The following is a 16,686-nucleotide window of genomic DNA, read 5'->3' on the forward strand; positions in this document are numbered from 1 at the left end:
ACCTATCAGATGTATATCAGCCTGTATCCTTAATGTATCAGATGTATGTCAGCCTGTATCCTTCATGTATCAGATGTATGTCAGCCTGTATCCTCAACTCTTTGATATAAAATTACTGCATGCTCAGTAGAATTAAAATTGCTGAATGTTTGTGATAACTGAGCACATAATTGAAGATGTATCTGTTAATTTATCACGGTACTTTTAACATACCCCATATTACAAGCACTTAAACTCACCTCAAGTTTGTTTCTAAGTAAGAATCATCTTTATCTTGCTTTCTGAGAATTTTATTTTTCATTGTTCATAGTTTATCTTGTCACGAGAAAATAATTTCATTTCAAACTTTAACGTTCGATCATATTGTAGCGTTAGTTAATTTATATACAGGTATATACTGGTGGTTTTTTCATAATGTTTAATAAGAGAGTTAAAAAAGACACATCTACCAATGGGCTATGGTATCAATGAACATCTATCATAAGATTTTAACATGGACAACATAACTGGTGTCACTCCTGGATTAGGTAGGAACCTAGCCCTTCTGGAGTTGTTGAGTTCAACCAAAGATTTTTGGAAGGGTTCATTTTTCTTTGGTTGTAGTATTTTGTGGACTCTCCCTCTTTGATTGAGTTTGAACCAATTTGTGGCAGGTGCGGCCAACTCCAATTTTAATAAAATTGAGAATGGAAATGGGGAATGTGTCAAAGAGACAACAACTCGACCATGGAGCAGACAATGGGTCTTCAATGCAACGAGAAACTCCCGCACCCGGAGGCGTCCTTCAGCTGGCCCCTAAACAAATATGTATACTAGTTCAGAAATAATGGACATCATACTAAACTCCAAATTATACACAAAAAACTAAAATTAAAAATGATACAAGACTTACAAAGGCCAGAGGCTCCTGACTTGGGACAGGCGCAAAAATGCGGCAGGGTTAAACATGTTTTTTGAGATCTCAACCCTTAAGAATGTTCGCTACTCTGTTTCAAAATAACAAGATTTTTAAAAGAATGTTCTAAAATGATAGTATATATATAAATAAAGGAACAAAAAAAGCAGAAAAAAATGAAGGGTCCGTGTGCTTGTTTTCGAGATAAAAGCCATTGAAAATTTGGCGGGAAATGATTTTCTCTAGATTTTTCATACTTTTTACATTAGCCGCTTTTTTGTTTCAAAAACTATGAAAAAATAACAAGGACTTTATAAGATTTTCAAATATGGCTTTTAAAACAATATGTAATAAAATTATGAAAAGAAAAGTAGAGGTAAGTGGGCAAATTTTTTAATGGCAATACACGGATAAAACCAGAGGATTCCGAAAATCTGGCAGAAATTCAAAAACAAGAGGAGCAAACATCCTTAATTGTCTAGGATTGTTATTTTTCATACTGATGGTCAGTGGTTTTCCAGGTACTTCAGCTTCAAATAAAAAAAATTGCTACCCAATAGAGCCAAAAATGCTGAAAGTGGCCTTAATTGCCAACAATCAATCAATCAATCTATCTAATTTAAGAAATGATATAAGAGTAAACCAATCACATCTCTTGTTTTTTTTGTTGGTTATTTATAATTTTGTTGGGTTGCTGTTTTATTGAGGTACATTGCATATTTCAATTTCTCTTATGGTTGTGGCCTGTTATCTATTTCTTGCAGGAAGAGATATTTCTCGTATCACACTGCATAGTGTGTGATATGAAAAAGTGATACGAAAGCTGCGTTAATTTATTTGGATTATCCAGCATCATGGGATGATATTTCGACATTTTCATTGGCTATTCATTAGGTAATTGATGACTTTCAAAGGGTTATGATGTACCTTTTGCCATGGCAATGTGATTTCTTCAATAATTTACAGAACACCACACTTTTCACCTGAAATCTGATCTTTGTCGAATTTTATCACATTTTTAAGCGTACAAACAGTTTTGAAATGTCAAATGTTGAAGTTTGATGCCAGAACAGGACATATGACGCCACAGTGGTATGTGCAAAAGACTAGATCAATGATTCGCAAAATTTTTTATTTAACACAAAGAGAGTGTTGACAATAAGAGAAATAGGTTGAACAACTTCTGAGAATTGGATATCGCTTGATATCAACTCTCGTTACTCAATTTAAATAGTAATAATAAACTCGCAGCAGGCTCGTTCATTATTATATTGAAATTAAATAACTCAAGTTGATATCAAGCAATATCCAATTCTCACTCGTTATGAAACCTATAGTTAAAACATGTAATAACAGTTATTGCACTTGCTTGTGAAATACAGAAAAAAAGAACTGATGACCCAATTTTGGGTTCAGCTTATGTTAAACAGCAGAACATGTAGTGTTTTGGTCTGTGTGTCTGTTCGTATGTTCTTATCACTTAGGCTTAAATATTTATAAAGTTTCAGGGCTAAGGTAGTTTGATGTAAAGTAGATATAATATCACAATGATTATATTACAAAATAACTCCTTAATTTGATTTCATTAAGATATGAACTAACTTCCTCTAAATTATTCCACTTAATTTAGAGGAGATGGTTTATGAAAAAAAAGTTCACAACAACAGAAGACAACACCAAATGGCAAGTGGTGACAACAGCTAACATTGTCATTTGGTTAGGAGAATTAACAAGGATTTTCAAGTCTATCCATAATTTAGTCTGTGAATATCATATGTTGCATTAAAACTTTATTCATATTTATCATGACTATCCATGAGAATATTCTAACTGTTTTTTATCTTTTATATCAACTTTATTTGTCTTTGAATTGCCATCAATTGAATCACGTCCTGTATGACTTTTTGTTTTGCACGACACAGGAGTTTTTGGTTCTATTTTTAGTATCAAAGGTAGTGATATCCTGTACCCACACAGCATCACAATTGTCAATAAAAATACTAAAACTATAACGATAAGCATTATTGGCTGCCACTGTGCAGGTATTTCATTGAAGAAAAGTCTAAAACTTTTACCAATACCACCAAAGAATAGTTCTATTGGATGAAGGAGAGATCTTGTTATAACTGATGAAAGAACCTGGAAATAAAGAAAATGAAATATAATATATATCTTAATTCAATCAATTACCTGTGTTGTAAATGTGCACTGGTGGTTCCCAAGTAATGATTTATTGTCAGTTTTGTATTTTGAGAGTTTAAGATATGATATTATGTAGTTATTTATAGTTTCAGTTACTTTCAAATGTACAACAAGCATGCGTTTCACTTTTAGTTACTAACTGTATCATAAATGTCACATATGGTGCAATTTTGACATGTACAGTTGAAAGCGCAGACATTTGGTAAATATTCTAAGTATGCATCCAAAGCTGTACAAGAAGCATTAGCTAATATAAATATATGCTTTATCATAATAGATTTACTTATTTTCATAGGAAATAAGAATCATTTTGAGTTGAGGACTCCTATGTTTTATGTCAGCATTTGACGTTATGTTTTTTCTTCCTGCTTAGAATGTTAACTTCGGTAAATCATAAATAAATACCAGAGCAAGGTCAAATTCAGCAGTCTTTGCTGTTTACACCTTGATGAGTGCAAAGATGCGAGTGGTTCCCTTTTTAGAGGTAAGAAGCAGCGCAGATAGCTGTATGTCTCACATGGTCTAAATTATTTTCCATACAAGTATTCTTTGGCATTTCACTATCCTAGTTAAAACACATGCTTATATTTATATTTAGATCAGCTACGCTTATTTATGCAAATTTACATGGCAATTTAAAATTACATGTAACAATTATTCCTATAGTTTATTCTGTACATTATACCATTGTGCCGTAATAAACATATTCTAAAACAAATTCATTTACGCTAGGAATATTTACTGAGGAGAACATAGGCATATAAAGGACAGACACCACCATAGCTATTTTTCCTTGTAGTTACATTTTTGTGAGTATCTCTCGCATTTCTTTGCTTTAAAGCTAAACAAAACATAGCAAGAAGCAGAAATTACGAGAACATGTAATAATTTGTGCATGAAGCTAACACTCTTCTAAGTCATAAGAAAATTCTATCTGAGGAAATATATACCGATGATCTACCTTAAATATTACAAATAGGTTTCAGGTTCTTACAAAAATATACCTTTTTATTTATAAATCATAAAAATCCTTGTTACATAAAACAGTTTGTGCAATGAAATACAATGTAGCATAGAGAGGGAGACAACTCTAATTTATAAAGGTAATGATTCATCTGAAGATTATAATGAATTTATAACGATCATCTAATGACCAGTGAAGCAGACTATACTAAGGGCTGTTCCAGAATTAATCTCAAAGGGGGCAGCGGAGACCCTTTTTTCCGACCCTGTTATACCACCCATAAAATCAAAATTTTCATTTTACATTGTACTTATAATTCTTAAAGAAATCTGAGGAAAATGCAACCCCTCATATTTTATTAAATTGAATGTCTCCCATTTCTCACCCCGATAAATTTTGGCACAGCCCTAAATTAACAAGGTTTCAGTCTGCAGAAACACAAGTCATCCTAGAAAGACATATAATTATGATTTTCTCTCATATTTTTACAAATACTGTAAATTCAGAAATTATTGGGAGGTTTTTATTAATGCCAATTATGGTACTGGGTGAGTATCTCGATGATAAGAAGTCGCATTCTGATATGTGATACGCAAAGCTGTAGGCAGATTTGTCTGAAATCCAAATAACTAATCTCGCATTTTTATCCATTCTTCAACAAGAGTGCACATGCTGAAATGTCTCGCCTTCTTTACTAATCATTGATAGTATGTTGATAGTCCTAAATATAAAGCTTTATTACAACTGTCACATAAACTTAACATTAACCAAGTAAACTAAACATTGACCAATGAACCATGAAAATGAGGTCAAGGTCAGATGAACCATGCTAGGCAGGCATGTACAGCTAACAACTCTTCCATACAACAAATATAGTTGACCTATTGCTTATAGTTTAAGAAAAACAGACCAAAACACAAAAACTTAACACTGAGCATTGAACCTTGAAAATGAGGTCAAGGTAAAAAAAAACCTGCGTGACTGACAAATAGATCATAAAATATTTCCATACACCAAATATAGTTGAACTATTGCATATAGTATTAGAAAAAAAGACCAAAACTCAAAAACTTAACTTTGACCACTGAATCATGAAAATGAGGTCAAGGTAAGATGACACCTGCCAGTTGGACATGTACACCTTACAGTCCTTCAATACACTGAATATACTAGACCTATTGCTTATAGTATCTGAAATATGGACTTGACCACCAAAACTTAACCTTGTTCACTGATCCATGAAATGAGGTCAAGGTCAAGTGAAAACTGTCTGACGGGCATGAGGACCTTGCAAGGTACGCACATACCAAATATAGTTATCCTATTACTTATAATAAGAGAGAATTTAACATTACAAATAATCTTAACTTTTTTTCCAAGTAGTCACTGAACCATGAAAATGAGGTCAAGGATATTGGACATGTGACTGACGGAAACTTTGTAACATGAGGCATCCATATACAAAGTATGAAGCATCCAGACCTTCCACCTTCTAAAATATAAAGCTTTTAAGAAGTTAGCTAACGCCGCCGCCGCCTGCCGGATTACTATCCCTATGTCGAGCTTTCTGCGACAAAAGTCGCAGGCTCGACAAACATCACAATAATAAATGCACACAATAATTTCTGAATTTTCAAATAAAATTTAATCTACATTTATGTGACAATAAATATAAGAAGGTGTGGTATGAGTGCCAATGAGACAACTCTCCATCCAAGTCAAAATTTATAAAAGTAAACCATTATAGGTCAAAGTACGGTCTTCAACACGGAGCCTTGGCTCACACCTAACAGCAAGCTATAAAGGGCCCCAAAGTCTTTTGCCTAACTTTTAGTGTCATTTTTATATTAATCTTTCTAACAGCCATGTAGCCAATGTGTGCTGATGATAACTCAATCTAAATACTAGTGCACAAGTCGTAAAAGTTTGCTTATTTCTGAACACTACAACAGTGTACAAGGTAAAGCTTTGTCTAAAAGCAGTTTATACAGCTATTATTCCATCTACAGATCAATCTACAAAGTCTTTAAGATATAACGTAAAATTATTAAAGATCATAGAAATATTTAAAATCTTATCTGATAAAGAGTCCAGCCAAGTGTAATTTTTTTAAATTTGATAGAACTGATTTTTCATTATACTTAATAAGTTAAACACTTCATCAAAAAACAAAATAAAAAGATTTTTTTCAAATATTGTTATAGCAACAGGTTAAACCAGGTTAAATTAATTATATAACAAAATGTTTCATGATTTTCTATTTAGCAAGGGGCATTTAGGTTTATGTGGAAGTCAAAGTAATGTGTTAAGGTAGGGCAAAGCTGTAGATCTCCCTCTTTCCATCTCCACTAAGGCGGAGATTATGGGTGACATCATTTTACAATAAAATAAAATGCTACGCTGGGCGCAGCTTGATACGACCACAGAGGTTGAACCCTGAACAGTTGGGGCAAATACGGACACAACATTCAAGCTTGATACAGCACTGAATTTGGATTGTGATTAAATATTTGACACAGCACAGGTTTCTGACACGGAATGAATGTGGTCTAAGAACTTAAAAATTTTTAATTTACCTATTCAAACCATATCATTATTATTTGCTTTTATATATAAATCAGAAAAAATTGAAAAAAAAAGTATCTTTATCTTTCAGCACAAACATCTATACACAGATGTAATTAGTAAAACAAGTTACAAAACATTCATGAAGACCTAGAATGTTTTTTTACTATACAAATAAGCATTGTTTTTACAAGACATAGAAAACAAAAAAAAAACAGAAAATACTATCAAAACTACTGAAATGAGGAAGGGGTGAAAATAGAATGTTTTTGTCAAAGAGGGAGATTTTGACATCCCTTGCAGTTGATTTCAAATTTTTAAAGGAAAAAGAGAAAGTCTCCCTCCTAGAAATGGTGCTTTGACATGTATGGGGTAAGGTTACACATCAAATATAGACCAATCAGCTCAGCAATTTATTCTCTGTTATACCCGAAAAAATTATTAAAACAGTAAAATCCCTACATATTTGTTTTTTTTTGGATATCTTACCATTAACGGAGTTATCTCCCATAATGGATCCACTAATAAAGCTGTATGATATTTCTCACAGGGATCATGTTGCCATGACAACTGTAACAACATCCAATACCGTACACTTTCTGTGATTGTCATTCTTTCTGGATAACATTCACTGGGAACTCCCTGTAAAAAATTTAAAAACATATTTAAGGATTGTTGTAGACAAAGACAAAAAAGATATGTTGGAGTTAAGGGTATAATAATGCATTAATATATAAATGTAACACATAGCTGAGAGGGTGATAGAGCAGAATGTTACCCCGAGAAAACATTGTTAACTGAGGCGAAGCCAAGGTTGACAATGTCTTTTTGAGGGGTAACAATCTGCTCTATCACCCTCTCAGTGTGTGTTATTTAATTTATTATACTGAATATTCTGTTATTACAGTCTATTAAATTTTCAAATTCAAAGGAATAAATTATGATGTCTTGTACATAACAACCATCTGTATTTCATAAATCGCACACTTGATCAAGCGTCTCCGTGAAGGGTAATAAGAGTATTTACCATAGGATAGAGTAAATTGTCTCCCTCATATCAACCAATCATAATCTGGCATTTTGACAGGATGTATAATAAAGATATATATCCCATCATTGATTATGTTATAGTTTAAAAGACCAAGTACAAATTCCATTTTACTAGAAACCTGGAGTTCCTAGAAAAATATTTAAATATTAAAGTATGTTATGGTTCATCAGTATGTCTGAGTTTACAGTTACTTGATCATGTTGATAGGAACTTAAAATGTGATTTCTAATTATGTTGTGATATAAATTCCATAACATTTTTTGGAAAAATAAAACTTTAAATTTCAAAATTTTGAGTATATCTTACCATACAGTGATAAACATGTACAGATAAACATGTACATGTTTATTATAGTTTGAAATAAAAATGTGATTTTTTTATGGTGATGTAAATGTACACAAAAAGGAATTTAGTTTCCAATCTCTCTCATTGGTGTATTTTCACAGCGAATGTGGGTGATTTTGAGTAAATAACTCTTTGTACATTCAATAGAAATATGCTCACTATCAATCCCTATGTGAATCATTAATAGATCACTTTCAAGACTGATTTCATAATTTATCCTTGAGTCTACTCTACCATGGACTACTACTACATTGTCACATGTTTTATTGATCTTACATACCTTCCCCATAACTGCCATTCTTTTTGCTACTTCAATTTGAAACAGTCGAACATATTCCCATGGAATACTGACTAAAAATATTAAAAATATAAATAAAATTAAAAACTTCTTAAATGATAATAAGCTATACAATTTTGTGGGATATAAGTAAGTAGTTCTAGTCACATTTGTGTCTCCATTTTGTGTACTATTCTCTGCCTTTATTGCAGGATTTTGCCCTCTGCGCCAAAACATCAACCAATTTCTAAAGCCAGATGGTTTTGATGATTTTGATTTTGATAAAACATCTGTTTCTTCTTTAATGATAACATCTTCATTTTGATTGTTACTCCCTGCTTTTACTGAAGTTTTCGGTCTTTTTTTCTTTTGATTATAAATAGTTTTCGAATAACAAAATGTTAAAATTCCTGCCAATGTCAGAAAAACTGCAGATATAATCGAAGTTGTCTCCCTTGGTACAAATAAACAAACAGCTGAAAGAAGTGCAAAATAAATTGTGTATAGATCTTCTTTGACTATTTCAAGTGAAGTTTTGAGATTGTCTGTATCTTTAGATGTCCATGATAGGCTAGACCAACTCCATTCTGAAGACTGATGTGTCTGTTGTCTTTTATATAATCTATCTGAAAAGATGAAAAGGACATGCTGTTAATGTATATTTGGCACATTCTGTAAAATCTGGCTAGGGCTTATCATAAACATTTTCCTGGTTTTTTATATTGGTTTAAAGATCAACAAAGCTTATGTTATGTCCTAGTTTTGTATACCATGCTGACTCTGAATAAATCTTATTCATTATTTACCGGTATTTATTATCCCATTGACAAATTTTCTATCAAAAATTTCAGTGCTATAAAAATTTAAAGTATGCATGCTCTATAAGAAATTAATCAGCAAACAATTTACAAATTTATCATAGACCAAGGTCTAAAGCATTAAAATCTTTCATTTTGCACACTAATTCATATGAAAGATCTCCAAGATGACATCAGGAAAACAACTTTTTAAGTCATGTAAATAAGAAGATAAAAAGTTAACAGTTATAGGTCAAAGTACAGACTTCCAAGTTCAACACGGAGCCTTGGCTCACACCGAACAGCAAGCTATAAAGGGCCCCAAAATGACTAGTGTAAAACAATTCAAACAGGAAAACCAATGGTCTAATCTATATAAAAATCGAGAAACGATAAACACCTATGAACCACACCAACAAACGACAACCACTGAACAACAGGCTCCTGACTTCGGACAGTTGCATAAAAATTGCTGTGGGTTTAAAACGTTTTAACAGGCACCAACCTTCACTCTAACCTGAGACAGTAGTGTAACATTACAACATAAAAAGACACACTATAAAATATCAAGTGAAATGGCTTAACTCGATCAAAAAGACATTTAAACAAAAACAAGTAAACATACACTGAGCAAATAAGTTTGATCTATGACACAATATAAATACAATATTGAAACGTAGGTGCCTATATAACATAACGTTACAGGTAGTAATAAAAAAGATGTAGGAAGAGTGTCAATAAGACATGTACATGTTTTTATGAATATTATTATTCATTATTATTATTATTATGAATTAGCATAGATTTTGGTTACTTTAAAAATCTTTTTTAGACTTCCATAAACATGTGATATAGAACTCATGTGAAAAACAATTTGATTATTGTTATTTAACACAGTATTTAGATATAAGAAGATGTGGTATGAGTGCCAACATGGCCAATGAGACAACTCTCTATCCAAGTCAAAATTTATAAAGGTAAACCATTATAGGTCAAAGTATGGTCTTCAACACGGAGCCTTGGCTCACACCGAACAGCAAGCTATAAAGGGCCCCAAAATGACTAGTGTAAAACAGTTCAAACAGGAAAACCAATGGTCTAATCTATATAAAAATCGAGAAACGATAAACACCTATGAACCACACCAACAAACGACAACCACTGAACAACAGGCTCCTGACTTCGGACAGTTGCATAAAAATTGCTGTGGGTTTAAAACGTTTTAACAGGCACCAACCTTCACCCTAACCTGAGACAGTAGTGTAACATTACAACATAAAAAGACACACTATAAAATATCAAGTGAAATGGCTTAACTCGATCAAAAAGACATTTAAACAAAAACAAGTAAACATACACTGAGCAAATAAGTTTGATCTATGACACAATATAAATACAATATTGAAACGTAGGTGCCTATATAACATAACGTTACAGGTAGTAATAAAAAAGATGTAGGAAGAGTGTCAATAAGACATGTACATGTTTTTATGAATATTATTATTCATTATTATTATTATTATGAATTAGCATAGATTTTGGTTACTTTAAAAATCTTTTTTAGACTTCCATAAACATGTGATATAGAACTCATGTGAAAAACAATTTGATTATTGTTATTTAACACAGTATTTAGATATATGAAGATGTGGTATGAGTGCCAATGAGACAACTCTCCATCCAAGTCAAAATTTATAAAGGTAAACCATTATAGGTCAAAGTATGGTCTTCCACACGGAGCCTTGGCTCACACCGAACAGCAAGCTATAAAGGGCCCCAAAATGACTAGTGTAAAACAGTTCAAACAGGAAAACCAATGGTCTAATCTATATAAAAATCGAGAAACGATAAACACCTATGAACCACACCAACAAACGACAACCACTGAACAACAGGCTCCTGACTTCGGACAGTTGCATAAAAATTGCTGTGGGTTTAAAACGTTTTAACAGGCACCAACCTTCACCCTAACCTGAGACAGTAGTGTAACATTACAACATAAAAAGACACACTATAAAATATCAAGTGAAATGGCTTAACTCGATCAAAAAGACATTTAAACAAAAACAAGTAAACATACACTGAGCAAATAAGTTTGATCTATGACACATAAATACAATATTGAAACGTAGGTGCCTATATAACATAACGTTACAGGTAGTAATAAAAAAGAGGTAGGAAGAGTGTCAATAAGACATGTACATGTTTTTATGAATATTATTATTCATTATTATTATTATTATGAATTAGCATAGATTTTGGTTACTTTTAAAATCTTTTTTAGACTTCCATAAACATGTGATATAGAACTCATGTGAAAAACAATTTGATTATTGTTATTTAACACAGTATTTAGATATAAGATGTGGTATGAGTGCCAACATGGCCAATGAGACAACTCTCCATCCAAGTCAAAATTTATAAAGGTAAACCATTATAGGTCAAAGTATGGTCTTCAACACGGAGCCTTGGCTCACACCGAACAGCAAGCTATAAAGGGCCCCAAAATGACTAGTGTAAAACAGTTCAAACAGGAAAACCAATGGTCTAATCTATATAAAAATCGAGAAACGATAAACACCTATGAACCACACCAACAAACGACAACCACTGAACAACAGGCTCCTGACTTCGGACAGTTGCATAAAAATTGCTGTGGGTTTAAAACGTTTTAACAGGCACCAACCTTCACCCTAACCTGAGACAGTAGTGTAACATTACAACATAAAAAGACACACTATAAAATATCAAGTGAAATGGCTTAACTCGATCAAAAAGACATTTAAACAAAAACAAGTAAACATACACTGAGCAAATAAGTTTGATCTATGACACAATATAAATACAATATTGAAACGTAGGTGCCTATATAACATAACGTTACAGGTAGTAATAAAAAAGATGTAGGAAGAGTGTCAATAAGACATGTACATGTTTTTATGAATATTATTATTCATTATTATTATTATTATGAATTAGCATAGATTTTGGTTACTTTTAAAATCTTTTTTAGACTTCCATAAACATGTGATATAGAACTCATGTGAAAAACAATTTGATTATTGTTATTTAACACAGTATTTAGATATAAGATGTGGTATGAGTGCCAACATGGCCAATGAGACAACTCTCCATCCAAGTCAAAATTTATAAAGGTAAACCATTATAGGTCAAAGTATGGTCTTCAACACGGAGCCTTGGCTCACACCGAACAGCAAGCTATAAAGGGCCCCAAAATGACTAGTGTAAAACAGTTCAAACAGGAAAACCAATGGTCTAATCTATATAAAAATCGAGAAACGATAAACACCTATGAACCACACCAACAAACGACAACCACTGAACAACAGGCTCCTGACTTCGGACAGTTGCATAAAAATTGCTGTGGGTTTAAAACGTTTTAACAGGCACCAACCTTCACCCTAACCTGAGACAGTAGTGTAACATTACAACATAAAAAGACACACTATAAAATATCAAGTGAAATGGCTTAACTCGATCAAAAAGACATTTAAACAAAAACAAGTAAACATACACTGAGCAAATAAGTTTGATCTATGACACAATATAAATACAATATTGAAACGTAGGTGCCTATATAACATAACGTTACAGGTAGTAATAAAAAAGATGTAGGAAGAGTGTCAATAAGACATGTACATGTTTTTATGAATATTATTATTCATTATTATTATTATTATGAATTAGCATAGATTTTGGTTACTTTTAAAATCTTTTTTAGACTTCCATAAACATGTGATATAGAACTCATGTGAAAAACAATTTGATTATTGTTATTTAACACAGTATTTAGATATAAGAAGATGTGGTATGAGTGCCAACATGGCCAATGAGACAACTCTCCATCCAAGTCAAAATTTATAAAGGTAAACCATTATAGGTCAAAGTATGGTCTTCAACACGGAGCCTTGGCTCACACCGAACAGCAAGCTATAAAGGGCCCCAAAATGACTAGTGTAAAACAGTTCAAACAGGAAAACCAATGGTCTAATCTATATAAAAATCGAGAAACGATAAACACCTATGAACCACACCAACAAACGACAACCACTGAACAACAGGCTCCTGACTTCGGACAGTTGCATAAAAATTGCTGTGGGTTTAAAACGTTTTAACAGGCACCAACCTTCACCCTAACCTGAGACAGTAGTGTAACATTACAACATAAAAAGACACACTATAAAATATCAAGTGAAATGGCTTAACTCGATCAAAAAGACATTTAAACAAAAACAAGTAAACATACACTGAGCAAATAAGTTTGATCTATGACACAATATAAATACAATATTGAAACGTAGGTGCCTATATAACATAACGTTACAGGTAGTAATAAAAAAGATGTAGGAAGAGTGTCAATAAGACATGTACATGTTTTTATGAATATTATTATTCATTATTATTATTATTATGAATTAGCATAGATTTTGGTTACTTTTAAAATCTTTTTTAGACTTCCATAAACATGTGATATAGAACTCATGTGAAAAACAATTTGATTATTGTTATTTAACACAGTATTTAGATATAAGAAGATGTGGTATGAGTGCCAACATGGCCAATGAGACAACTCTCCATCCAAGTCAAAATTTATAAAGGTAAACCATTATAGGTCAAAGTATGGTCTTCAACACGGAGCCTTGGCTCACACCGAACAGCAAGCTATAAAGGGCCCCAAAAATTACTAGTGTAAAACCATTCAAATGGGAAAACCAACGGTCTAATTGTCTATATGAACAGGGTTCTGTATGAACATAATTTTATTACAGTTTTAATTTCAATTAATAGTAACAGCATTGAAGTCTTATGATATATTTAGACTGCTTGTTTTGAGAGCATGAAGTTGTAGATTTGATCCCCAGTAAGCTCAAAATGCAAACAATTCAAAAGAAAGACTTCTTCGCCGTTTGTTCAGGCTGTCATCTTGTGAAGTAACACGTTTTAAAATCTTGTTCAGTGTGTCAGCGTTTTACAAAGCAGGGTTCATATCTATGTCACATAACATGTTCTCATCCTGAAAGGTACATGTGATATTTTGCACTAAACATTAAACATCCATTCATCATCAATAAATGAAATCTATTTCAAATTACGGTACAATCTACTAAACTTCTAGGGAGGTCGGTATCAGGTCTGTTCGCTCCCAATAAATGTTCACACCCTACACATCGCCCCATGGGTTCGTTCGCAGCCTATTTTTATTCAATTACTGGTTGAATTATTAGATATTTTTTTAAGATGTTTTTATCAAAATATCTAAATTTTCTTTTAAAATTCTATTTTTAAATGAGATATTTTTTTTTTTATGATTTGATGATTAATTATTAAATTCTACATGTAATTATGTATGATTACTGTTAATTGGTATTTACAAAGCCAAATTTGGTATTATTATTCTGTGTTTGAAAATCATGATTGTTGTTATAACTAACTTTGATGTAAATACTGCATTTAGTTACATGTAGCTTGGTATGAGTAAACTCAATGAAGATTTAGTATCTTAATTTCGCCTTTCTTCATGTTCTTTCGCAAGTCTAAGATGAATGAACTTTGCCTTAATCTTCATGACAATATTTTATTCATGATTCATTTCATCAGAGATATATAATCTGAGACTACTATATGTTATAGTAGTCTCAAATATAATACAATACATATATGTCTCTGATTTCGTCAAAATAAATAATACAACAATTAAACACTAAAGGAAACTGGTTTATGTTTTTAGTATGTCACTTTGTTTTGAAATAATAAGAAAAATTTATTTACAGCAATACACTAACTTAAACACGTTATATACTTTATTCAACACAAAATCAATAAAAAGGGAGCGAACATGATTTTGGGCCAACGGACCCGAAATTCAGGGAGGTCAAGGTGCCATTTGTTTCTTTATGACATGAATGGTTTCAATTTCTGCTTATTTTGAAATGTAAATTTGTTATAACAGTCAGGGGACTTATTGAAATAAGTGATTTTTAAATCACTTATTTAAGTAGCAAATTCGAAGTTTTGTCTCAAATTGCGATTTTGTAGTTTTACCAAAATTTTAAACACATAGGTTTAGATAATATCTTTTCATTAGTAAAATTGAAAAAAATGAACTTTTTGCTTCTTTTAAGCAGCAAGGTTTATGCCTTTGATGCAATCATTTAGCTGCAAATTCTATTTTAGTTGAAAAAATGCTATAAAAATGGCTTTACATAATGGACTGATACTTTCTTAACAGATTTTTGGGAGTATTTTTCCTGTAAAATTCAAGGTTTCTTCTTATAGATTATGTAATAAAATCCTACTGTTCGCGATCAAAATTTCACTGTTCGGGGGTGTTGAAATTAGTGGGGGTTATTAAAATTATGATACTTAAAGAAGTGATTTTTTGGAAGGGAAATTGAGGTATGATACTTAAACAAGTGATTTTTATGTCATTATCCTAGATTTAGTACAACGTCATCACCTGACATGACCCGGTCATCCTATCAACACAGATGTTGGTTCTGATAATTTTAGCAACATAATTAGTCCCTGGATCATTAGTATTCTATATTTAAAGCTACAATAGAATTAAATCACTTAGTCTAGTGATTAATTTGTACTACTTAAATAGGTGATTATTAAAGAAAGACAACTCTTACTTCCAACCTTTATGGACATAATGTTACTTGAATCAGTGATTTAGAAAATCACTTATTTAAGTAAGTCCCCTGACTGTATAATGACCATATGCTACTTTCACTTTCACTTTAGAAATTGAAACACAACTTTTTGTTTCACTTTGATTTCAATGATGGATAGGATAAAATAATATTATGGCAGTTTGGTAACTGATTTGACACCATGCAATAAATATAGTATAAGGGATTCTACACTTCAAGAGGATTTACCAACTGAAGTGGTTCATCTGGAAAAGGTGGAATATGCAGAATAGGTAACAGGTAACACTAACAGGCAGGTGTTCTGGAATCTTATTTTGAAACGTTGTGTGATCTCTACCCAATGAAAACACTGAGAAAAAGACAATTGTTTTATAAGCCCCATTGCTTTTTAAAGAAATATGTCACATTATGTTCTAAAATAAGATTCCAGAGCCCCTGTGATTCATGATAAAAAGAATCATGTCAACATAAATTCATAATCCAAGGAACAAACTCATAGACGACAAGTGTCACGAGATGCTGAAATCACTGTCATCTTATTATTGCGATTGATAATTTTTATGAAATTTATTGTGTTTACCATATAACGACCACGCATATATACATATTGCCATCATCAGGATTATACTAAAACATATAATAAAGTATTTCAAGGAAGAAGATTTGTTTGTTTTCTTTTTTGCCGCCATGTTGTCTTGTATTGATATTCATCACACGAATATTTTATTATAACAAACTGAAAATAACTCTTTTTCTTCTAAATAAATAATCGAAAAAGAAAGCAAAATACTAGGTCGTTACAAATTAATTCTATATCATAAATATCTTTTCTTTAAATATTATCGTGCTGTGTATCAATTTGATGTATGTATGTTCTGTATCTTCCTCCTTTAGTAGAAGCACCACCATGGGT

General features: G+C 31.9%; 1 protein-coding gene across 1 annotated transcript; it reads right to left on the bottom strand.

Annotated features, from left to right (window-relative positions):
- Nucleotides 1–2,909: 2,909 nt before the first annotated feature.
- Nucleotides 2,910–16,470, bottom strand: LOC127723311 (uncharacterized). The gene is made up of 5 exons (XM_052229880.1): nucleotides 16,354–16,470; nucleotides 8,303–8,925; nucleotides 7,116–7,268; nucleotides 3,503–3,662; nucleotides 2,910–3,034 (listed from the first exon to the last, which is right to left on the bottom strand). The coding sequence occupies exons 1-4, from the start codon at nucleotides 16,460–16,462 to the stop codon at nucleotides 3,576–3,578; spliced, it is 972 nt and encodes a 323-aa protein (XP_052085840.1). The 5' UTR covers nucleotides 16,463–16,470; the 3' UTR covers nucleotides 2,910–3,034; nucleotides 3,503–3,575.
- Between the last annotated feature and the right edge of the window lie 216 nt (nucleotides 16,471–16,686).

This window comes from Mytilus californianus, unplaced genomic scaffold (genome assembly GCF_021869535.1).
Source record: "Mytilus californianus isolate M0D057914Y unplaced genomic scaffold, xbMytCali1.0.p SCAF_13, whole genome shotgun sequence".
NCBI classification, from domain to species: Eukaryota; Metazoa; Mollusca; class Bivalvia; order Mytilida; family Mytilidae; genus Mytilus; species Mytilus californianus.